Source organism: Homarus americanus, unplaced genomic scaffold (genome assembly GCF_018991925.1).
Source record: "Homarus americanus isolate GMGI-L3 unplaced genomic scaffold, GMGI_Hamer_2.0 scaffold36734, whole genome shotgun sequence".
Taxonomy (NCBI): domain Eukaryota; kingdom Metazoa; phylum Arthropoda; class Malacostraca; order Decapoda; family Nephropidae; genus Homarus; species Homarus americanus.
Genome location: NW_024733126.1, coordinates 9706316 through 9733149, shown reverse-complemented (window position 1 = coordinate 9733149; position 26834 = coordinate 9706316). Strand labels below are relative to the sequence as shown.

At 33.5% G+C, this 26834-nt stretch overlaps 1 protein-coding gene across 9 annotated transcripts in view; it reads right to left on the bottom strand.

The window, feature by feature from the left end:
• Positions 1-341: 341 nt before the first annotated feature.
• Positions 342-26834, bottom strand: part of LOC121869334 (unc-112-related protein-like) — an 85327-nt gene continuing 58834 nt past the window's right edge. For 7 of the 9 annotated variants that reach the window (XM_042370631.1, XM_042370630.1, XM_042370633.1 and 4 more), the window contains exons 6-14: positions 26037-26247; positions 24709-24884; positions 22120-22351; positions 20098-20310; positions 16121-16156; positions 12987-13127; positions 11741-11836; positions 7215-7304; positions 342-4139 (exon numbers count right to left, since the gene is read on the bottom strand). In XM_042370631.1, coding sequence (XP_042226565.1) covers positions 4029-4139; positions 7215-7304; positions 11741-11836; positions 12987-13127; positions 16121-16156; positions 20098-20310; positions 22120-22351; positions 24709-24884; positions 26037-26247 — 1306 coding nt within the window. In that variant the 3' untranslated portion in view covers positions 342-4028. Of the gene's footprint in view, positions 4140-7214; positions 7305-11740; positions 11837-12986; positions 13128-16120; positions 16157-18324; positions 18358-20097; positions 20311-22119; positions 22352-24708; positions 24885-26036; positions 26248-26834 lie in introns of all 9 variants that reach the window. The other 2 variants (XM_042370636.1, XM_042370637.1) reach the window with 2 other exon arrangements.

Genomic DNA, 26834 nt, shown 5'->3' with positions numbered 1-26834 from the left:
TTTTAAATTCCAATATTTAAAAATGATCCTATTTTCTTTTATAAAAGATAAATTTCTTTGACAAAATTTCCCATTTTCTATAACAATCCCTTTGTCCATGATAAAAAATTTCATTTTCTTTGATTAAATTTCCCATCTTTGATAAAACTACATCTTTGACAAAAATTAAAATTTTCTTTTATGGAATTTCTCATTTTTTTTATATAAATTCCCATTTTCTTTAATAAAATTTAATATTTTCTATGATAAAAAATCCCATCTTTCTTGATAAAATTTCCCACTTTCTTCAATAAAATATCCAGTATATATTCCCATTAGAATTGGGAAACAGAAGAACTGTGTCTTGGTATCACATATATTTGGTAAATTTATTAGCAATGTACTGTACTTCCCTTTTACAAGGACCAATCACATCACTACCATGTAGAAGACATTTATGGAAGTAGAGAAGCCCAGTTTAAGCTGATAACAAAATGAGCAAAACTTATCAGAATTGTATATACAGTTTGTCAAATATTCTGGTTATTTACAAATATATGAAGAACTAAGGTAAGTCTTTGGGGGGGAGGGGAGGATGATAAATTGAGTAGGAATTACAGTCACAGTAAAAGATATTTGATAAAAAAAAATATATATATACGTATATCTACTGAATAATGTATTATTGTTGTTGAATTTTTTAAGTTAAACTTCGAAGAATTCTGACATTCTCCTGAGCGAATTGAGGACCAACTCTTCATAGGTGATGTGCAGTAAAAATTAGGATTGAGGTAACAAATAACAATCAAAATATGCATACATCGAGTGCCATGAGTTCTTGTGTGATGACAGTAACTTCAATCCTTTGGAAAACTATTGGCAAAGGTTTTTTTTTAATTTGTATTAGTTATTATTTAAAAAATTTCTTATAAACTATGTTCATAGTTTTAATGTTTCTTATATAATCTCTAGATTATGTAAGAAATGAATATAACATGGATCAAATTCTGATATATAAAACAAAAGTTATTAAATACAGTACGTAAAAGAATATTAAACAAGGATTAAAAGTACTAATGCATCACATTTCATACATATAGCCAGAGAGATAGGAAGCTGGATTCAAGGCCCAGGAACTTCCAAACAGCAGTGGAATGATATGACACATTGCCTGATTCGAGCTAATACTGCAGTAGTTCAATTATACTTCTTGAGGGCTCCTGTAATGGAGGTCTATTACAGTATATATTAAAATACATGTGAAAACACCAAAGGATTCAAATTTAGTAATGTAAAGTATAACCCAAATTTCACTAAAATACATACAGTGGATGGAGCAAAATAGCAAGAAATAAGATTTTTTTTTTTTTTTCAAGTGGCAGTCTGAAAGTCTCTGGGTAGCCTTAAGGTATACCTAACTTCTCCATCTCTCCATTTTTTTTATGGATTCTGAAACTAAATGAACAGACTTTGGGATAATAATCATTAGGCATAGTTCCACACTTGAAAGATAACAACCCTCAATATTTTAAAAGGTTATGATTATGGACAAAATATGAAATTAAACAGAATGAATTCTATGAACGTCAAATGAAATACATTTAAACTGCATAATATAAATTACAGCATTAAATGCATCAGTAGGCACCATTACTAAGGCTACAATTGGCAGATATCATTAATAGCAAGACTTTTTTCTGGTTATTGCATCAGGAATCTATTATCTTGCACAGTTTGACTAATTTGTGGAGGTCAACAGTGCTGAAACTCCATGAACGTTACTCAGAATTCTTCACACATATCTGGACTGAAAGCAGGCCTAGAAACTTGTCACCTAAAAATGTTATCCAAAAATCCCCATATTTTTTTGTTTATACAAAACAAAAATCCTCTTTTGGACAAATTAATATTTACACAGTATTAATAAGTTTTACATTCTACAAATTGATTTGTTAACAAGAAATAAAAAAAAAAATTGTGTCAAATGTAAATATTTTTTTCCCTATATTACTTTTTGCTATACACTTTTTCACCATTAAAGTGGAATTTCAACTAGATACTAGAATGCCTTTTATTGCAATTAATAATTGAACAGTGCAAAATTACTAAATTTTCATGGTTATACACAGAAATTACTATAAGATAATCAAAAGGTTTTCAATTGGCATCACAAGAGTTAGTATAGTCATTAATATTTATCATTAGTTTCAATTTCTTAAATATGCAAATTTCCACTGCTGTATACACCATAATTACTTTAATTAATAATTTGTGTTAAACATTTCCATGATTGTCTATTATTTTGAGCATAGCTATGGAGACCTTAAAGCAAACTCGGAAAAATCTTGAGCAAGACCCCCAACAAACTTGGCCAAGGCCTGCAATAGTCTTAGTCAAGATCTGCAACAAGTCAATATCATTCTTTAAAAGCTTAAAATATGATCTGTGCAATTTTAAACAATATTTGCAACATTCATAACAGTCTTTTACTATAAAATTAAACTTTTTAATCTCGTTTCCCTTTTAACATACAACTGGAATCGATTTTCAACATATTAATATAAGTTATTTATAAGCAGATCTTGTAATAGTATGATACTATACTTTACTTATTATTTGTCTATTAAACCTTTAAAGTCACTCTCCTTATGGTAAACTTCAACTACCTATACTATACAAATATAATACTTAATAAAAAAAGCACTGCCTCTATATATATTAAGCATTATAATACTATATTTCACCAAAATATTGTAAAAAGCAAGCAAGAAATATGACAGGCAAAATAAATTGTACCTGTTTAAAGGATTTTTTTTTCTTCAGAATCTACTATGTTAACCATATGCTATATTTTTACATATGCAAACACTTATTAAGCACACATTAGGACCTATGAGTCTCATAAAGTCTAATCTTAAATAATACATGTAGTTCAATAAAGCTAGTGTACATAGAACATATACAAATTAACTGTGAAAATTCTAATAACTGCAGCGACATGGTAAAATGTTTAGGTCATGTTTCTAACTCCTACCTGGAGATACTATTAAAGCCTCTAAGTCACAAGTTTACAAGTGCCTCTGTTTTGTGCATAAAATTTCTCCAAGCAAAACAAATAGCAAAGAATTATTTTCTTATTAAAGAAGATTAATAGCTATGCTGGTGAATGCTTCCACTAAACAATCACCCAAACATAAATATGATTTAGTGTACTGTACTTACATCCTAAATCAGAATTCTTATAATTTAGAACCAACCAATGACTTTGTTAATACAGTGGCATCTCAAATATTAATATTGCTCATGAAGTTTACGATCATGTAAGAAAACATTAAGATCAAATTGCAATAAAAGAAGAGATATTCAATGCTCTTTACATAAAAATCTAATTCCATTAGTTATTCACATTATGGAAAGAGTACTCTTTGCAAAACCAAAATATCCTTCTTTTTTCTATTAAATGGAAGAGCACATAGATTTGCAGCCAAATCTGCAAAAGCTACACAAAAGTTTGCAAAACATACAATATCATGAATGATAAATTCCACAACTGGTAAAATAAATATACACAGTTTAGTGTTGATAGTTAATTTGTAAAGCCTAGTAAACAAATGACTGGTCTGTGAATATTAAATATTTTTCCCTAACTAAATGTGGTAGCAATGCCACTTGTAATGATTCTCTGAAGCGGTGGAATTTTCAAGCTGGCATTTATGGAAGAAATTTGACAAACTTACATTTAACTTATAGCATGGGCACACCTTAAAGCTTCACACTCTAGATCTTATCATTTACTACTATTTGAATACTTGGCAATTACCTCTATTCACAATCTTACACTTCTACATACTATAATGGGATTTATACTTTATACCACTGACTCTGGTATTTTTATATAAATAAGATATTAATAAAGCAGGCATCATTAGAATACTGAGCAGAAATTTTCACAATAAAATTAACTCAATTACAGAGATAAACAATAAACCAAACACAAAAGCTTTACGGCATAAAAATTAGCATTTCGAGGTAATAAGATATTGATCACCTCAGACCCATCCACCAGTCAACTTGTGGAATAGTTCATCATTGAGATTTTGATTTGCATCTTTTGTACGCATGGAGAGGAAAATGTATCCACCGATGAATTCATGCACCACCTGAAAATTTTAAATGTCATAAGATCAAAACAACATGAAAGACAGAATGGACCACCAAACATAAGGAATGCATAATATTTACATGTACAATACTGTACAGTAAACACTTACCTACAAATAGATCAACATAATAATTACACAATACAGTTAACATAATAACAGACTTCTCAATACCAGATACTGTGTACCTAATAACAGATGTCTTTTTATCTGGTACAATTAGCGGACTCGGCCAGTAAGATTGGGAACATTGTCCGCTGTTGAACTAATAGCCAGATGGTGATGTTGAAGTTTGCTCGACTCGGTGCGATCGCTAACAATGCTTCCAGGATCATGCCAAACAACACACTGAGCTTACATGGGTGTGAAACACTCACTCATGCTTCCTCTATGCTCATTTTATTGTAAACTACCACAAGTGTTTTCAATAGTGAGATAAATACACAGTAAAACCTCAATAAATTGGACTTCAATATATCGGAATTCGCTATTTTCAGACTCTTGAGGTGTTCTGGTCACCAGAACCGGTATACAAAACTTTTATGCTAATGACATAATAGTTCAGTTAGCTAGCAGTAATATTTAAAATCTTAACAAGCAAACTTTTACCACACAAATAGTTGTTTGCTAAGTACTGTACCGCTAAACAGCACTGAGGAAAGCAGTTCATCATATAAAATGGTCTTATGGCTGAATAATCTCAATAAAATTATAAAGGTTAATTTCAGTATTTACATTTACTGGTATTAAAATTTTGATCATTAAAAAAAATATAAATCTAATCTATGCAGTTTGAAGGAAGATATATTAACCAAGGATAGTAATCGGTGGCTTGACCTTGCCGTGCTGTTTGTAAACAAACGTATTATTGAGGAGAGGACAAGATGAGCATCACGAAAATGGAAGCCTTAACCCCATGAAAGAAAAGGAAGCCCATCTGGATAGCAGATCAGACTTTATTATTGGTGGATGCCATTGAAGAGAAAAAGTTAAGGTTATTTTTCGTTATCCACCCTTCACTTTTTTTCACATGAAAAATATTTTTTTTTGCAAGTTTTCTTGCTGTTTTAGATGATTCTGACATTTATCTTTGGAGCAAATCACTTTTTTTTTAGTTAGGTTACCTGACTTAACAAACCATATCCTATCCTAACCTGACCAGACCTAACCTAACCCAACTAAAAAAAAAGTTATTTGCCCCAAAGATAAATGTCAGAATCATCTAAAACAGCACGAAAACTTGCAAAAAAATATATTCTTCACAAGGTGATGGATGGGTAACGAAACGAGAGCGATGCTGCATGTCACCATAACATCAAATTGGGACTTAGAAAAATTCGTGATTTTTACAACTAATAAATTGCGAATATCGCGTATATTTTTTAAATGTGCCGCTAAATTCAAGTATATTCTTTTGTTTCTCAATGAGATCTACCAAATGATAAGAAAAATATCGTAAAAGGGTGATGGGTGGATAATGAAAAATAACCAGTTAATATTGAATGGCCGCTTCAAGCCTTTCCTGAATAATAAAGACTAAAAGAGGGCATGGCTGGAAATTGCCATGAGAGTCAATGCTGCTTTCTTTGAATTTCTCTCTGGGTGAGTGGGAACTTCACAAACTGACAAAAAATGTTTGGTTCAGGTAGTGCATTCAGTGTCTGAGTTATAGTATGGCTGATAGTGGGCCGAGTGGTTCCAAAATCATCACTGCTACACAGTAGTTGCATTCTTCCAGTCACAAAATAATGCAAGGTTATGGCCACTTTCATCTCTGGGGTTAGAGCTCTATTCCTCCCAGTTCTACTTTGTAGTGTTTCTCTCACTAAATCAGTCACTGCCATGATACCTGCACAGTCCAGTCGGTATCGCATGATGAGTTCACTTACAAATTACAATTTACCTGAAAAACAATTAATTCACCTTAGCAAAAAAAGAAATCCTTATGAATATGAAAAATAAAAAGGAATCCTTTGTTGCATCAATTAAAGAAAAAACCACTTCTCATTAACATCTTTCTCTCCTGATAAATGCGTTGCCGCCGCTGATGTTGTTCTTGGTTAGCCATGTTATCAACCAAGGTGGTTACCAACTAACAGACAACTATTATGGGACTTAGCAGTGCTCCAGGAGTCTTTTAACTTAACACTACTATTAAGGCCCTTAAAAGTTTTGTATATGTACTATTAGTGCTTAGCAGGAAAATGTCAACCTTAACAACTGTTTGCGAGCACTTAAAAGTTTTCTGTATACCGGCCCAGAAATACAAAAAAAAAAAAAATGAAATAAATAAATAAGAAATAAAAAATATATAAGAAATACAAAATACATAAATTAATTTAGAAATTGGGAAGATTAATAAATTAATCTTATTAAAAGAACCACACTTACTGAATACTGTACAGTGGTCTAACAGATTTGCAATAGGCCTTCTGAGAACTAAGACACTTGAGTACCGGTATATATGCAGGCTAGGACTGATCCAGTGTTGCCACATTCATCATGTTTGTTTATTTATTTATTTATTGATTGATTGATTCAGTTTTATATTCTCATATGATTGGCCTCTTATGGTTTACGGTTCATCATGATTAACATATCTTTATTAATAAAGAAAAAATACAATATAGCATGCCCTGTTTTCACAGAGATGATTGTTATTTACTGTAAAGTGGAAAATGTTAGTAACCACATAATACAATATGTCTAATGAATAAATTAGAAAACTATGTATTGTACAGTACTCTAAAGATAAAAATAAGAACAAATAAGTGTAGGAGTATATTGTATGTGAAGACGAGTGTTTATCTGGGAGCAGCAGGCAGAGAGGAGGGGGTGTAGCACGGGTGGGTGGCTCCCTCCCCCGAGATCCCTTTAACACGTCTTTATGCAATTTCACCATATAATTCTCATATAATTCAGGTTCCTTTGGTACTAGGTTTATAAAATAGTCCTAAAAGAATCAACTTTCCTGGGAAAAAACAAAACAAAAACTATCCCACATTCAACACCAGCAAGACATGTGCAAAAAGCAACAGAAAAGGCAAAAATATCTGAGGCATCTTGAGAACATACCTTGCAATCAGCGGTCAAGCATGAAAACACCACATTGTCCTCCTCAAACTGGATCATCATGTGCCGCGTTTCCCAGTTCACATTCCAAGCCTGAAATAGTTGTAGGGAACATGTAAAATTCCAGTATTATCGTTTTATTATAGGTAGACACTCAAAACTGAATCTCAGAAAGCTGGAGGTTCTCAAAGGCCAATGTAGATGTACTATTGCTGGGCTCCACCAAAAAATAATAAAATAAAAAAAATTATCATCATTAGGACATTCCATGCATTGAATTTTTGATCTGGGTAAATTCACGTCAGATTTTGAGTGAAAATATCAGCTTTATTGTTTGGAGTGGGACTTATAATTAAGAAGCAACAGTTGTCATAAGCCACAAGAGTCACACAGAAAGAATAGGGAGAAAAAACAGAGAGAAAAAAAGAGAGAAATTCAGTGACATCCATTAGTGGTGACATTGATTACCCTTCCATAGAAAGATCTGATACTATAGTAAAGGAATGCCAAGACCAGTCCACAGTGGTACACAAAGTAACAGATAAGTGAAAAGTAATGGCATATCCTACAAAATGATAAAGAGCTCAATGTGTCAGGTCAGTTTTTTGCCACCAGGACATTAGTTCATGAATTTTATGTGGATTACTTTGCACTGAGCAATTGTTAACAACTGAAGGAGTTGGTATTCACTAACTAAACTCATGCTCTCGACATCAGAATACAGAGGATCAGAGAAGCAACTGATCCTCCACATCCCCAAGGCAATACAAATAAAATGTCTCGGGGCACTTATGGTTCCTGCAGTGAGAGTTCAGGCAACAAAGCTGGGATCCTTACATGTCAATGTTGTAAAACAGATCACCACTAGGAATGCTTAAGGCTGTTTGAACATCTATTTAAAGCACTGAAATGCATCTCAGAACAGACCATGAGCAAAAATGTATGGAACAAGTAAGGGCGCTAATAACAGCTGTAGAGGATCATAAAAAGAAGATAGAGAAGTTAGATAAAGAACAAGATAAACTCAAGCAACAAATAACAGAATTCTAACAATCAGTGCAGGAAGAATTAAAGAACTGACAAGAAATAATGGGCAAGTTAACTCTCACAGTGACACAGACTTATAAATTGGCACAAAATCTTCAAGACAAGTTGAAAGAGCAATTATCAATAAGAAAATGCAAATAAAAACTCATTATAATGAATCTGGAGAGGAAGGAAGTAGGGAAAGACAGTCAAACGAACAGTTAGATAGATGCTGAGAAATGTAGTCAACTTTATAGACGAGTTGCACATCATAAATGTGGAAAAACTTGACAAATGTACAATGCAGTTGGTGAGAATCACCATCCTTACACAGGAGCACAGGAGGGATATCTTGAAGAAGGCATGAAACCTCAAGCAATTAGCAGAGTACAGCAATATCAAGATCACCCCTGACTTAACAATTCCCCCCCCCCCCCAAAAAAAAAAACAACAATAATATATACACTACAGTATATGAGTTAAGCAGGAATGCTCAACTAAAGAACAGTAGAGGCCAAGTAGTTGGGGGTACAACATTATGGGGAGGTGGTAGTAATGTTTCAGTCCTCCCATCAGTATCAGAAAGAGGTTATCTACCTGTAACTAATAACCCAGAGAGAACAAAACCCTACGGGAAACATGAGTGATTCTACTAACCCCATGGCCTTTAAAGAGGACAATATTAGAAACCAGGCCAATCAAGTGTTAGTACAAGAATGCCAGAAGTCTGGTTAATAAAAATAAAGTACTGCACATGCAGACACAAAACAACAATGAATCATTGGGATCAGCATGTCCTGGGGCCAAGAAGAGGTGTTGCAGTTGGAATTTTATTTACCACTCAAAAAGGAGAGGGCTGCAAGAGGTGGTGGTTTACTACTATATGTCAAGGAACACCTGATAATATAAAACAAAAGGAGGAGGAAGTAGCAGATCTTCATAAAGTCATCCTGACAGCATCTAGAGCACACTCTCATCATGGGAGATTTTAATTTAATCACAAGACAATATACAGGGTGAATCTTACCACACAAGCTGAGAGAGAAGAATTCCTTGACCTCAATGAAAACACAATCCCCTAACAGAACCCACAAAGAGAGACAAAACTCTGGATTTAGTCTTGATGACTGAGGAGACAATGGTGGACAATGTCCATGTCAAGGAAAAACTAACTATGGCCAGTGACTATTGCATACTAGAAAGGATTAAAATCTTTGTAAGTTGGAAGAGTGTAGTTGAGGAAGAATATTAAGACTTCAACCATGGAGATTACCAGCTCATGAGAGACAAACTACAGAGAACTAACTGGGAGGGGGGGGGAATAGTGGTTAAGAGAAATCAGGCATAGATGAATCATTACAAGAAATTGTGGAAATCCTTGAGACAACAGGAGAGGATTGTATACCCTAGAAATCAAGGAAGAGAGAGAATAAGACCAGTTGGATGTATTACAATAAATATTAGAGCACAAAACATTATGTGGACTATATAGTATACAAAAGAGCCCTAAATGTGGCCAATCAGGAAATTAGATCAGCTAAGTGGCACTTTGAAATGAAATTAGTCCAAAACATTAATAAAGATCCCAAGTCCTCTTATGCATATACCAGGAGCAGAACAACTACCAATGATACAGTTGGCCCTCTAAAGGATGAGGGAACAACCTGGCTCTGGAAGATGATAAACAAACAACTTATACTGTACATTAAATGATTATTTTGCATTGGTGTTTACACAAGAGAATACATACCTCAGGAGTGGAAAATGAATTGAGAGATGATAATTTTAGACAATATCATTAAAATAAAAAATAGTGAGCTTGAAAAAATCTTAAGTCCCTGAAGTGGACGGAGCACAGACCAAAGTGATAAAAGAGAGTGCAAACTGCCTGACAAACTTACTCACTTTCCTTGACACTGTAACAGACGACATAGACCGAGGTCTAGTAGATGTGTTGTACATGGATTTTTCTAAGGCATTTGATAAAGTCTCATTTGTGTAACTAGACCTTAAGCTCCAGACACATGGTATCACAGGCAAAATATTGAAGAAGATAAATCACTGGCTCGAAGGCACACAAAAAAAGAGTGGTCGTAAACAGAATTGTACATTCAGAATGGAAAAAGATTCTCAATGGAGTATCACAAGGATCTATCTTTCAACTCACCCTGTTTGTGATCTACATTAACGACCTAGATGAAACTATATCCAGTCATACTATCAAGTTTGCAGATGACACAAACATATTTGGAAAGGAAGAAAGTTAAGATGTCACAACAATGCAAAAACATCTGCATGAGCTGTTCAAATTATTTAAAGACTGGCAGACACTTTTTAACAAAAAAATGTAAGACTCATAAATACTCTGTTAATAACACTTTCCTGGGTACTATTGATATGGAAAAAGATCTATGCATTGTGATAGATAAGTCACTGAAGGCAGTGCAACAAGTAGGAGCAGGAGTGAAAAAATGCCAACCAAAATTTAGGAATTATAAGCTGTACCTTCAGATACAAAAATAAGAAAATGTACCCTCAACTTTGTCTCTCTTATGCCCTAATCTGAATTACTGTTTATAGACAAAGAAACTTTACCTCCAGAAAGACTTACTGTCCCAAGAAAAGGTGCAACAAAGAGCGACTATGATGATTCCTGAACTTTATGTCAATTACCCAAGTACAGTATATTGAGTGCCTAAGGACAAACTAGTCTTCAGACAAGACATTAATATGGAAGACCTTATGAGCATCAAAAATCTTTAAAGGGATGTAAAACATGAACCCAGGTAAATTTTTCATGCACGGCAAATACAGTATAAAAAATACTTCTTCACACAGAGGGTGGTTAGACCTATGGAACAGTCTACTACTTCAAGTTGTGAAATCAAGAACAGTACTGGGCTTCAAAATAGCCTTCTTCCTTTGGCATGGCCACCTCTGGTAAGGTAAGGTATATGTTCTTTCTTGGTTTAGTCAAGTTTTGTTTCTACACACACATAAACTCAGTTGAATATTTTACTTCTTAATAAATAAAAATAAAGAAAAAGTTGTTGCATGCACATTTTAGATAAAAAACAAACATTTAATACAGTCTATATAGAAGTTCACGATTCTGTAAATGTGAGTTAAATAGATTTGTGGGCATCCATTATCTTTTTTATTGAAATTATACATACAATGTTGTTTACTTTATTTTGTTATCTAAGAAGTAAAAACATTCAACTGAGTTTGTGTGAGTGTGTGGAAGCAAATCTTGACATAGTGTCCTGGTAGGTCTGGGATTATATGGATGACTCAGGAACCAGAAGATCCTTAAAACCACTTTGGTTATCGGTCCCAAGGGTCCCAGATTTGAGGGTCTTTACCTGTACTTGCATCAAAAAAGATAATTTATGACTATGAAGAGTTACAAGACTTGTAGATTGAAACAACAGTATAATAGGGATATTTCATCCTATCTCTTTTGTGAGTGATAAAATTTCATAAATTATTGGAAAATTTACCTTCATAGTATTGTAGCGCCAAGTCTTGATGTGATCACCAGTGTTGGGGTCCATACGCATAATTCTGTTGAATGCAACACCCAACAACTCTTCACGCTGTAAAACATAAATCCCTACTATATACTATCTTTACAGAAGTACATTCAGCTACAAACTATGAAGATCAATAAGCTATAACCCGTATCTTTCACATATGCTAACTTTCAACTAAAAAAATGGTTAGAACATGTTAAGTCAGAATGCAATACAGTAAGTCAATACAAACATTCAAATAAAGCTGTTTTTACTTATATTGATTGATAATAACTCCTTGGCTCCTCTCCTGCACTAGTTCTTTTAGCCCATAAAGGTCTGATGTCATCCCAGAGTGCCCAATGTAGTAGGGGTCTAATGTTGTCAATCTAGCGCTTCATTTTTTTTTCCCGCATTGAGTAGCATGACTATTATTGTGGCAATAGCTCATCTCCGCTCACCCACACTTCTCCTGGACCGCATTTTAGCCTACTACGTATTCAGTTTCTGAAGGGAGACTTCCCATGCTATTGTACTACAGTATTCCAGATGATACTAAATGTTACATAATGCTTCCTTGAGATAAATGTTGTGTCTATTAGGTGCCTAAGAGAGCTCAGGTTCTCAACTGGCTCAGCCATGTTAATATTGTTATTATTATCCACTCTGTATCTGTGTTTTTCTGGTTAAATAAACTGTTTCAAATCAATTCAATTTAATCCTTTATGGGTTAATTACCCTGTACTGTATCTCCTTTCATACCAAACAAGAGCTTTCTTCAGCAAGTATCATGAAATTAAAAGCTTTAGTATATTCTTAGCAATGTAGCTACAATATCATTATTACTATTCTATAAGATACAAAAATAATATATATATATATATATATATATATATATATATATATATATATATATATATATATATATATATATATATATATATATATATATATAAGCCATCACTTTTAACACCATTGGTATTAAGCTACCATGAAATATATAATATTAACAGACTCAGAATATACAAAGTAAAGCTCCAATTTTTTTGTACTACACAATACAGAAGAACCATTACACAAAATTAGTGAAAAACACCATAATCTTATGTACCAACACTAACTCCATCAAGATGAATTAATTACAAATTTATTAAAACTACCATCTCAATTGTTAAAATTTATATGGTACCCGTAAAACACTTTGAAGTATTAGGCATGCTCTTGAAACACCCACCTTATGTCCCATATGCTTGACAAGGAAAAGTGCAATACCATATTCAGGTAAAGCTTGCCATGCACGAATGTACTGTAATTTTGCATCTGTTAGCGGCAAATCCTTGACATTGGCGTGGGCTTCCAAGATGCGTTGAACAGCCTAAAAGACAATGGAAATATGAGTACTTCAATAATGGAAAATTTGCAATGAAACATGAATTTATTGCTTCATCAGTATACTTAACATCAGCTAAAACATTAAAAACTGACCTAATAAGAGAATATGTATTGCACAGGCAAATTGAGATATATATAATACCTGTACTGTAAATTTAATCACATCCAATCAATATCTAATATACAACTACTACAGCCCAATAATTTTGACCACCCTGCTAAGTACAGTAGAAGGAAAATAGTGTGCTAATTTCTGGCTGTATTTAGACAGCCCAATGTGTACCTTTCTTGACCTAACTAATTGATGTATTTGTGCTTAAGGAATGTTTTTCATGTGCATTTTTAGGCAGCTAATAATCAATTTCTGTCGATTGAATGACTGATAATTAAATAAGTAATGTCAGCTGAGATTTAATAGCAGATAATATATTTCAATATAAAAATACTGTAAACGTGTTTAAAATTTCACAGCATCCTAAACCATTACTGACTTGAATTTGAAAAAACAAGTTTAATCATTCCCAGTGCTGTACCTCATCTTCAATAATAAAGTTACTGAACCATCTCATCCTTAATGTGAAAAAAATACAATGCATATACTGTACAGGGTATTGTATAAATGACGAGACAAACAGACAAGAGATTCCAAACCAAAAAATAATAAGAATCAATTTATCTAAAAAATACAGTGGTGCCTCATACAACATTAAGGGCAGTTTATCTTCAGTCTGGTGAAGGTAATACAGGAAAAACTGAAGCATGTTGCTGTGCCAGTGACATTTTTTTTTAAACCAAACTTAAAAACTTTTAAAATTCATTCACTAAACAAGAAGTGTAATGTAATCATTTATCTAATAATTTAATTTTGAGTGACAGGATAATACCACAAACATGTACTGTACTATCCAAGATGATAATCTTTATATCCACTTGGAATTACAAATTTAACATGGCAAAATAAAACTGAACAATTTCAACAATTTTAAGTCACAAATGAAGATAACACAAAGTGAATGATATACAGTATTTATGACTTACAAACTACTGTGCCATAATGGTATCTATTCCTTCTTTATTGTATATTCCCCAACATTAAACTTCAGTACAGTACTCTGCATGATAGAGAAGAGAATTCACTTGAATGATCTAGAACTCTAGATGATACAGTGCTCGACTTAATACCTTTACAATTTTCAAGCACTTAATTATCCTTCATAAGAGACAAATGAATTTCAATAGAGATTGCCACTTCAACTTGTAAATTTGTTTATTGAAAATAAAAAAATATTACTAAGTCCATCTAACTAACCATATACCAGTATACTTTCTTGATCATATTGAACCAAATTTAAAAGAAAAATAATTCAAGTGTTTGAAGTAGAATCCACATTTATAAATCAGTTTTTAATGAGCCAAATCCCTTAAGTGATAAAGATGGTGTAAAATAAGAATATGGGAATATAAGAATATTGTCATGCAGAATTTTTTTTTTTTATTCTTAATTAGATGTTTGAAGGTCCAGATTTGTTCAGGGACCAAAAACATTGGAAGAAAAAGCCACGTTAATTATTTTTTTAATATATGATGAATAGTTTACTTGGGAATCAATATACTGAAACACTTAAAAGGGTCAGTATGAGATGAAAAAAAATTAGCATTAACCTCTTCATTACGGAGAAGCCACTTCTGATATTTTATTTGGCTAATGCCAGACGATTTTATTCGGCTTAGAGGCGACACCGTACACAAGGGATTAATAGGGAATGTTTATAAAGTGATGCTAAGTATTATTATCTCACCAAAAGCCATAGCACAATGGTTGTAGAAAGTAAGGAATGTAGATAAAACACGTAATAATGACAAACTAGAAACAAACACTGTAGCTGATTTTGATAAGGAAACAAAATTTTAATGCAGAAGAAGAGTAATATAATTTAGATTTTAGAGTAAAAGAAGAAAGCATGGAAAAAACAAGAAATACCATTGTGAATTTAGAAAAGTAGTACATGAAGGCACATGAAATAAAAGATGAAAAGATCCCGATATAAATTATACAGTAGAATACAGTATAAGCAAATGGAAAACGTATGGAAACTGTGAAACAGAAAATCCAAACATGGGGTTTGTTACTCTTAAGCAAATGCAGTACTATAGATATTGTGGAAACAAAATTTGTGCTGTATTTGATACCCTTGAACATGGCTAATTAAAAAAGTATTTCAATCACCAGCTCATGTAACACAAAAGAGCACTAGTTTTTTCTTATATATATATATATATATATATATATATATATATATATATATATATATATATATATATATATATATATATATATATATATATATATATATATATATATATATATATATATATATATATATATATATATAGTGAAAAAACTACAGTATTCATCCTTTATGATAAATGCAGTATTCACTGTATCAATATTATCATACTGTATCAGTGTACAATATAGTCATCAATCAGTGTAATACTTCATTAGCCTTCAACAAACAATGTTGGAGAATAAAAACTGGTTGTGAGTACTTTACCACCAAGCATTTAATTATCATAGGGTTCAAAAAATACAAAGTGAAGATTAAAATGGAATCTTAACAAAGAAATTACAGGGACAAAAACAAATCATCAGGAAATATTTGTTTTAACACTGTAAATGATATTATTACAATGGTTAAGCCAGCAGGGTAGGATGAACACCACACTACAGCAAAAGACTAAATTTGTGGCTAAACTTCAAGCTACAAAAAATCAGCATTTTATGGAAAGTTGTGCAGAACACAGAAGCTATAGAAGTTAACATCTATAAGATTCAGGTTCTGTCTGTAAACATGCAAACAAATCTCAAATGCAGTTTCAATTCCTGGGAATTGAAGAATGTTGTACATATTAAAATGTTCAAGTTGGTGATGGACGAAAGGATATGCACACATCACACTCAAGCTATTAATTTACCATATATTCAGGTATAGGTCCTCCACACCAACCCCCCTGTGTAGAAGACAAGAAAATATGGCAGCTAAAATACACTAAACCAAACAAATATTCCAGAGCAAGAGTTCAGTCCCAGTACAGGCAGTCTTTTGACATTTCAAAATGGCAGTTGCCATGTAGTATCTGTAACCAATTTAACCCTTGTGGACATGTGTTAACACTACGAGTCATATAGTATCCACATCTATACAAATGAGATTGAAATAAGAGACATCTCATGATTATCATTGTTCTTTGGAAAGATACAAACCCAATACAGTACCTGTCTTTTTTTTTCCATTTTCTCCCTTTGCTCATTAAACTTATTCTCATAAAATTCAAACTACATGCTTTATTTATTGGAACAAATCTACTGCATGCCCACCATAAAAACATTTTGCTTCATAAAATGGCTGCACACAAATTAAAGTAGAAAAAAAAACGAATAAAATGAAAAACAGGTTCTCTTGGAAACAGGACTCAGAAGTTTGTCAAAATGGTGTGAAATTTCTTAGGATAAATCATGACCACAGGGTGAAGTGTTGATGACCTACAAGGGTTATTTTTATCTTTCACATTTCATCACTCAAATCACTGGAAACTTCTTCTGTTTCACGCTTGATTAAGAACAACATAACCATCAAGGCAAAGAAGTCCTGTGGGTGTTGGTAGAATATCTCATAAGACATAATTAAATCTCTGGAGACCTAAGTCATCTATGGCAAGTGGAGCGTTCAAATCTACTAATTAATTTTAATATAAAAGAGGAATTACAAATCTATACACCATGTACTGTATTTTCTCAGTTATCCAAACATAAAAGGTGAAAAGTATGATCTATGTATAGTCAGCCAAAGATGCATTAACCCCCTACCTTGGCTCTCATACTCACAATTTTACCTGGCAATACTTTGTAAAGTAAGGCTGTATGTAATGGAGATTGTGATTGGTGAATCTCTTTTCAGCTGTATCGCTGCCAGGATAAATAATAAACAACCCAAAGGTAGAATTTTTATAATAATAAACTATTCATTGTTATTTAAGATCATGATAATTTTCCAAATGTTCGTATATTTGCTTAAATAATGAAGAAATGAGATTAATGAATTGTCAACTCAACTACAACGAGGGCCGCCACAAGATTCTCAAATCTAATTTCTTCATTATTTTAGCATATATACTAACATTTGAAAAATTATTATGATCTTAAATAGCAATGAATAGTTTATTATAAAAATTCTACCTTTGGATTGTTTAATATATATCCCGACAGTAATACAGCCAAAAATTTATAAATCAATCACAATCACCATTAAATACAGCCTTACTTTACCAAGCACTGCCAGGTAAAATTAAGGGGACTAGAGCCAGGGTGAGGGTCAATGCATCTTTGGATGACTGTACCAACTCGGAAAGGGGTTATGTTTTGGGACTTGGGGTGATCATACTAAAGTAAACTTCATGATAACACATACAGCACCACTTCTAATCTTCATGAATTTCTTCACAAGTGATTTTTCTGCTATATGAACTATTATGAACAAATTCACAAAAATAAAAGGCCAGTTGAATAAATTTCCATTATGTCTCTTTAGAGAGATCACTTCCACAACTACTTACTGGTATTCATATTTCCAGTTTTGTTTTCAAGAATTTGCAATATCTTCAAGTTTCCAGCCTTTTGAATTAATTGTTTGCCCATACTTTGGCTTAAACACTGATCGTTGGTTAAATCCTCATTATTTTTGTATTTCTTACACAGTAGTATCCTTTTGATAGATATGTAACTGAACTGAAAATTCCAAACAAAAAGGAAATTGGATATTTCTTAAAATAAGAGTAATTGATGATTTCTAAATATTGTCCTCCAAAAACACAACTGTACTCTTTAAACAGCCCAACAGTCAGCTACGTTTTTCTACATCTAAAGCTAAAACTAGATAAGAAGAAAGGAGAACATATAAACTAACTAAAACAGTCACTAATAACAGTGTTTCTATAGAACAAAGGTGTGCAGTAATATCAACATCAAGGATAAGGAAGTTATGAAACAGCACAGCTAACTTGAACCACCATGATGTATGGATATAAACATAATGGCAAATTAATAAACAATCTTATGTGGCTCAAATAAGCATCTACTGAGGGAAATATATAAATTTAAGCAGATGTAGTTCCAAAATTACCGGAGAAGGTCCAGGTATGCAAGTAGTGCCTGGCTACCATTAAAAGAAAGAGAAGATTATTATTACCATTCATTAACACTATTATGGTGGATGATCTGACTATACCTGCATTAATACCTACTCATGTCATTATGATTCCAATTACAATATTAGAAATAAATTTCCTAATAATTGCTGTTAAGAACTTTGTGCATTTTAAATAACTCTATAGATTAGTAGAATTAAATACAATAAATCAGTTACAGACTACAGTACATAATAATATTATTTAGAAAATCCTAACCTAATCAAAAGGTTTTATTTTGGAGTACTGCATATACTGTTTCTGGTGTGTATATGTGTGTGTGTGTGTGTGTGTTTACCCAGCAGTAATTGGGAACCTGGATGTTAAACGATTTGCGGATCGTGTTCCGGGGTACAGTAATGGTTAGCCAGTGCAGTTGGCGAGTTGTCTGGTCTTCTCGGACTATTCCTTGACACTGGGTCATACAAATCGTTAACTTATGGTGTGGTTGTTGTGTTGGCAACAACTTCTACACCTTAAACAAATCCACGCCTAGGTGGCCCTAAAGCCGGCCATCCTCGAACACGAGAGGCAACTATTATTATTATTTTGTGTGTGTGTGTGTACATGGGAGTATATTTTGAAAATGGTTGTGAGTATGCAGTATGTGTAAGCATATTTAAAGAAGACATTATAAGGTATGAATAGGTTGAAATATCAGTTTATGAGAATTCCATCATTAATAATTTGGCCAATATCCTATATGCAGGCTCTTATTTATCGACACCACTTATCTTCCTTGTATTAAAATAAATTTCAACTCCTCTTATTACACACCTTTTCAAGACCTCGTAGTTTGCCTTCAATGTTCTGTTGGTATTCTAAGAGGTTTCCTAAAATGCACTAGCTTATTGTCCAACATTTCAAAGTTAAACTCAAAATATTGTTAAATCTTACATAAGCATAATCCCAATTTTCTTCCCTTGGCCCAAAACTCACTGACTACCACTTTTTAATCACCTTAGGTGACATCAATTCTAAATTAATCTCACTCAACACCAACTTTTTCTAGTCTCTTATCATCTTCATAAGTCTTATACATGTATATACAAATAATTTGTTTTATTATTAATACTTTTCAGTTTCACTTTCTTTATCACTTCTTTACTAAGCCTTTTCTCACCTCTTACAAAAGCTTTCACACATACGTTCACTCAAATTTATACCTAAGAGCAACTGTTTCAAACTTCATTTGATTTTTAGACTAGCCATTAGCCAATCAAAGTCAGTTGTCAGATTTTTAATTGCATTTTTCATTTAAACTTGTAACACTCAATATATTTATTGTTTATAAGCACAATTACTGTACCTGGTTTTATCAACTGTAAGCTTCTAGCTTGCTTGATTTAATATTCTGGCCATTGACAACTCAGGTCATTACAGCCGTGCGCTTCTCCCTAATTATTTTAAACATGATCTATTTTACTGTGAGTCAACTTTCAACACACAAACACACATACATACAGACATGTTGAATACTAAATTACACTATCAAGCATATGATTCTCTATAGAGCCCTGTAATTCTTGTGGCAAAATAGAGAGTACAGGCATAGCTATCTTTAACAATTTATCTACAGAGTACTGCTGCATATCTATATCTAAATACTTTTAAATAAACATTATATAAACTTTATTTCCACATGACAGGGATGCCTCATAAAAAATGGTCTTCTAAGTTAAAAAATAATACATGTGGAAGATACTGACCTTGCCTCGAATGCGTCTCACAAAACGTGGAGCCATGTAGTGTTCTGGCTGAATGTCAAGACTCTCTGGGTTAAGGACTGGGGCAGGGGCAGGGTGCTGCATAGACAGGAAGGCCAAGATTGACTTAACTTCACTGTCATAGGATGAGTCAGCCAAGGACTTGCCCTTAGAAGCCAACCGCATGGCTGCCATCCACCTAGCATATTGGTCTTCCTAAATAAAAAAGAAAACATACACATCCATCAGAGGTTATAAGAGTAATATTATACAGTATATCAATAATTTATAAAAAAAAATATACAGTATTGAAATGAGTGCTAGGCAAAAGTAAAGCCTGATAAAAGAATAGTGGAGTACAAATAAATAAAGAAACTAAAGAGCTACTGTAAAGAAAGAATTCCTATAAAGGGTGAAACCTTGAGAGCAAAAAGGAAATGGGCCAATAATAATGAAAGAGGGAATAAATACCATAGCGGAGAGAAGATATAGAGGAATACAGAAGAGGAAAATTCTTTGAGCAATTCCTAAATGCAATGGAAGAAAAAAATGGAATTTATCCAGTTTAGGACTTACCGTAGTTAACTGAAACAATTTATAAATATGCTTATGAAAGGTGAGGCACAAGGAGAGAGTGGAATTAACATATTCAGAAGAACCTGCAGTGAGATTTGAGTTAAAATGTGAAGGCCACACTCATAACAAATGCCATACTGCATTGTGAAAAATTAAAAAGCAACAGATATGAAACACTTGAGACTAATATGCGAGTTGAATAGGATGTAGAAAATATAAACCACAAAAAATGGGTCCTTAATTCCAAAAAATATTTTCAACCATCCACTTTCAGCATGTTATCATCACCATACAGTATTGTACCTGTAGAGTCTAATTTGTTTACAGGTAGTAGGTAGTAAGCAGCTACCAAACAGGGAGGTACTACCGCCTAGGAAGATATTGGAAGCATGTGTGGCCTAATGGTAGACCCTGCTGCCATATGGCATCACAAAAATTGTGACCAAGTCCCAGGTTACTGATCTGACTTCTGCCTCATTTACACACAATTGCAGGGTTTCAATTGTTTCTCTTACTATTGACAACACAACATACATACAGTGGGGTATGCTATAACGAACGGATCCTACTACGAATATTCCTATAACGAACGGTTTTACCTATAAAATTGAGAATGCTATAACGAACGCAACTCCTACAACGAACGCGGATGAATACCGGACTATTTCGTCTGGCGCATGAATATTGTTGTACCGCTGCTCCCAGCAAGAGTGTCAGGCGCCATATTGGTTCATTGTGTAGTCAGTGCACCACTGAACTTGTTGAAATTTCGTCGTCAATTTTATAACTATTTTGTTATACAAACAATTGTTGAATCGTCAAAAGCGAGTGAGAAAGCTAATAACCCTTGAAACTAAGAAAGAAATTATAAATAAACAGACAAAGTGCCTGTAAGACAGTCACCAAAGAGGGCTAGGAAGGATGACTCCTCTCCTTCCACCTCTTCTCCATAATTCTCTCCTCCCCCCTCCCCCTCTGCCTCCTGTCCTGTATGCTGAACAACACTAAGTAAGATAAAGTACTGTATTTTTTACAATTTCCACAGACATTTTTCAGTGTTAAGTGGTTGTATTTGGGGGCCTGGAACGGATTAATCCTATAACGAACGAATGCTATAACGAACGAGGTTCTAGAACCAATTAGATTCGTTATAGCATACCCCACTGTATATTGTTTCTCACTTTTGTTTTTTTTTCATTTTTGCATTTCTTTATTATTATTATTATTATTATTATTATTATTATTATTATTATTATTATTATTATTATTATTATTATTATTATTATTATTATTATTATTACATTTTCGTCCCCCAGCCCCTGATGTGGGTCAGTGACCTGTGCCTGGGTAGGCTAATCCCTGTAAAAAAAAAAATGTAAGTGAAAAACAAAATTAGGAAGTACTGTACTACATAATTATAAGATGATAAAATAGGGTGGAAATACTCACTGTTGCACACCTGATGATATAATCAGTCATGCCATCTGATGCAGGAACTTCTAGTTTAATCCCATAGCGCTGTTGTGCAATGTTGACATCAGGAGTCACCTCACAGCCCCGTAGGCTAATCTTCTCAATGGGCTCCTCATTGGTACTCTCACTGTTCTTATAGTAACGCAAGCTCATGTCCTTACATGTAAAATAATACTGCTTGAACCCTTTCAGTGTGAACCGACGTGGCCTGCAAAATGAAGAATTGTTTTATGTTTGTTTCTGGAACTCAATATTTACAATAACTACTTTACTTCTTAGGCATCAAGTTCAGTTTTCCTTTTCTCTTTGTTTATATATTGTACATTGCTTCAGAAAAAGACTACTGCCACTTCTTCATTTTCAATGATTCTCACATTGTGGCACAGTATAATACAGATACAGTATATTTTACAGTGAACCCTAAAAGATTCGGCCCGGTAAATCCGGATTTTGGCACATTCAGACAAAATTTGGGGGTTCTGGGGGCAAAGCAACCTCGTTAAGAAGCATTCCCAAAACTAAGGAAAGATCATCTTAGACCTGTGTACCTAAGGTAGTATTAGGTAGTAGGCAGCTACCAAACAGGGAAGTACTACCACCTGGGAAGATATTGGAAGCATAATGTGTCTAATGGTAGACCCTGCTGCCATATGGCATCACAAAAATTGTGACCAAGTCCCAGGTTACTAATCTGACTTCTGTCTCATTTACACACAATTGCAGGGTTTCATTTGTTTCTCTTATTATTGACAACACAACATACATTCTGTATATCATTTCTCACTCCCGATTTTTTTTATGGTTATTATTATTATTATTATTATTATTATTATTATTATTTTTTGTTGTAATTTTTATATTATATTTTTATTAATTATTATTATTATTTTTATTATTATTATTATTATATTCCCCCCCTCCCCCTAGATGTGGATCAGTGACCTGTGCTCGGGTGGGCTAATCCCTTAAAAAAAAATAAAAAAAAAAAATAAAAAAATAAAAATAAAACTCAAGTGTGCATGACACAGGTGCCCGAGGTAGGAAACATAAACAGGGATGTCAATTATTGTTAGTGGGAACATTATTTCATTCGCTCTAGTAATGGTACAATGTTTCTTATTATGTTATCGTAGGCAAATGCATGGTTTATATGATTTGTTTATCACTGTGCCCATCACCATTTTCAAATATGTATTTCTCCCATACGTACGCCTGGCAATGGGAGCAGTAAGGGGAATGAGTGACTGCAAAAGCTAGTTAAGCGCATCATCTGCTCTTGTAACTCTCCTTGCTCCCTGCCATATTTCACTGGATTTACTGTTATTAACAGTGTTTACTGATGTAACAGCACTTAACAGTGATTAATCATGGCATTATAGCCAGGTTAGACTCATTACTGTAACCACCAGGCCAAGCTGTGAGACGTTATGGTTGTTTTCAACTCGTATTTTCAGGTAGATATACAGTACTGTACATAACTTTCTTCATCTATTTTTACTCAGTTACCTGCACACACCATCCTACATACATATTGTGAAAAAGTAAAAGAAATAATTGTCCTAAGGGCAAACACAAAGGGAATATACATTTCTTTGCACATCAGTTAGCGGGCTCAGTGAGGGAGTGGGAGAGGGCTGAGTGTAGGGGGTGGGGAGCATTGCTAGGGAATCGGCGTCCCAGCTGGTCTCCGTTAATATGGGGAAGCAGGGAATGTACGCAAATGGCGACTGTGTGAAACTTTTATTTGGCTTTTATTTACTGATTTGGCAATATAGTACAGTATTTTTTGTTGTAACTTATTTATTGGTATTATTTTTATTTATTCCTCACATTTCCTGGTACTGTATATATTATTTTAAGAAAGCTACAGGAGGAAAATACACACAAAAGTTTTTTCCTAAATACTCCCTGCTAAAATAGGGGGGGGGGGGGAGGGCATCTTATATGCTGTAATATATGGTACTGTATTTTTGGTGTAATTTTTATACATTTAGTACATTCGACGGAAGATACAGACAATCGGCTTTTTCAGACAGGTGGTCCTCCCCACCACCCCCTTTAGTCCAGATCTTTGAGGGTTCACTGTATACAGTACTGTAAAAAATTTTGGTAGAACTACTTTATTTCAGTCACATTACATTAACCCTTATCTATCTATACCTGTGCTCATATAATAAAAATGCTTATGTCAATTTACTATCTTTAACTTCTATCTACAGCTATCACTGTTGACTTCGTTTATACTGTATGCAGTAACTTGGCAATTATGCTTCCTTCATTTTCTTTACATTCCAAACTTCAGATACCGTACAATCCCTCCAATGTATTCCTGGACAATAACTCCTCAGTATTCTTATGTCTTCTCACTAAGATAAGTCACTCTTAAAAACTATTTCAATACTCTTTATATTGTGCTGGGTCTTCCACTACATCACATACTGAATACAGGATATTTCACTTCACCGCAGATTCTAAACTTTCCCATTTGTCACAGCAATTCAAGCACATTACTCCAACATAATGATGTTTATAAATCTACATAATCAAAGTATAAAAATGACTTACTTCATGAACTTTAGATAATCTGCCAACTCAGGGATGTGCATGATATCAGCAGGAGTTGAGGCCACATGAGAACCTTCCAGGGATATCTGGAGCTCATTCAAGGCACGGTCAATGTCATCCTCATTCCCGCTGTTTATGTCTGGCTGTGGCTGATTTACCTGAAGGTTTACTTGAAGCTGAAAAAAAGGGAAATTACCACTTTTAACAGAACATAATTGAATAAAAATTAAGAAAAAGGTTATATGAAGGGCATCAACAACATGTGAACATACACAGAACCTAATGGTTATGATACAAGTGAGTTTTCTTCAACAAACAAATATAGTATACTTGTACTGTATATATTTTAGTACATAATTTTACAATTCTTTGATCAGTAGTAATTATTCTATACACCATTTAAAACCTGCCAAAATCTACAATGGACCCATACAATTTCAGTGTATTTTATTGCGACTATGTATTTGACTTGCATTTTTGGGTTACAAGATAAACAAAGTATTTCCTTGAATTTTGCATTATGTAACATATGAAAATACTGTAAGAAAAGAGCTTTATTCAATGTAATTCTAACAATTTGAATATTTTAAAAAGGATATTAAAATGTGAGAGTTTTCTGAAATTTAAAGCTCCAATTTTTATTCTCTTCAAAGATAAGAAAAAACATGTACAGGTACAGTACTGTATTTGTAAAACATTGGAAAATTAAATCACATCCAATCTTCCATTTTATAACAATACAAGATTAGGTGACATTTCACTAATACTGTATTGTACTTAACTTTCTCCAATCATTACATGCAGTCTACCAAATATTCATCTTTTTATATTACAGGGGGTCCCTGGGTTACGAACGGGTTCCATTCCCGAGGACGCTCTTAAGTCAGATTTGTACGTAATTCGGAACACATGCTATGTGCATACCATACTTACAGAACAATGTTTAAAATCCCACTATATCATAGCCTAAGTCCTTATATACACCTAAAATCACTTAAGTTAAGACAAAAGAAATAAACACAAAATACAATACAGTATAAACGAAAGTAAAAAATAAGTCATCAGGTAAATAAAACACTGTACAGTACTGTAAATTTAAAGTTTAACCCCGTTCGTATCGGTGGGCGTTCGTAAATTGGGGACCCCTTTACTGTACTGCTGTCATCCTTCAACCCTTTTCATTCTTCTTTTTCCTACTGCTTTCAATTATAAAAAATGTAACTACTGTAATTTTTGAAGGTTTTAAAGAATTACAAAAGTTTATTTACATTCCTTCACTACATGAACCTTCTCTAACTCGATCTCAAACAATTACAATTCACACTCACCTGGAGGGCAGCAAACATCAACATCTCTTCCTCTGTACAGTCAATTTCCTCATTCATGATCGACCACTTGGACTGTTCAAAGATGAGGTTAATTCGAACTGCATCATATTTTGGGTTTAAATCATAAAAGGAGAAGAACTTGAAGCGAAGTAAGAGTGTGTCAAAACCACGTACACCTTGTTCCATTATTGACAGTGAAGAATCAAGCCATCTGAAAATAAATAAAGTACCTTTAGTTTTTATCTTAACTGATAAATGTTTTAATAGTGCAGGCCCGTGAACTAATATTGGCCAGCTGAATAGAACGCACATTACATGCGACCAACTTGGTGACTGGCTGTACAATATACTCTTGATTTAACGGAATCCAACACAGTATAACAAACTAGTTCGCTCAATCGAGATTACTTCCATTAATAAGATCACACCTATGGAGGCACCTCAGACACATGATATGTACATAGAAACATTAGAAACATTATTCATGGCTTACCTTAAACTAGGGGTTTGGTGTTTGTTTTAAATTTTTTCGATAATTTCCAAACTTTTTCCAATTGATAGCCGCACTCTTTTGACTTTCTCCCCCCACACCACTTCCTTTCTGAGACTTCTGAGACTTTCAGCCTGATGTCTACGCGCAATAGTTAACTGACCGAGGGGTAAACTGACAGGTAGCAGTGAACAACACGTGGTGGCAGCAGGACACAGACTGAGTGGTTGAAAACAAATCCCAGGTGCCAAGCGACAGAATTTAATGGAATCACACTCGATTTAGTGAACTAGTTCGCTAAATCAAGC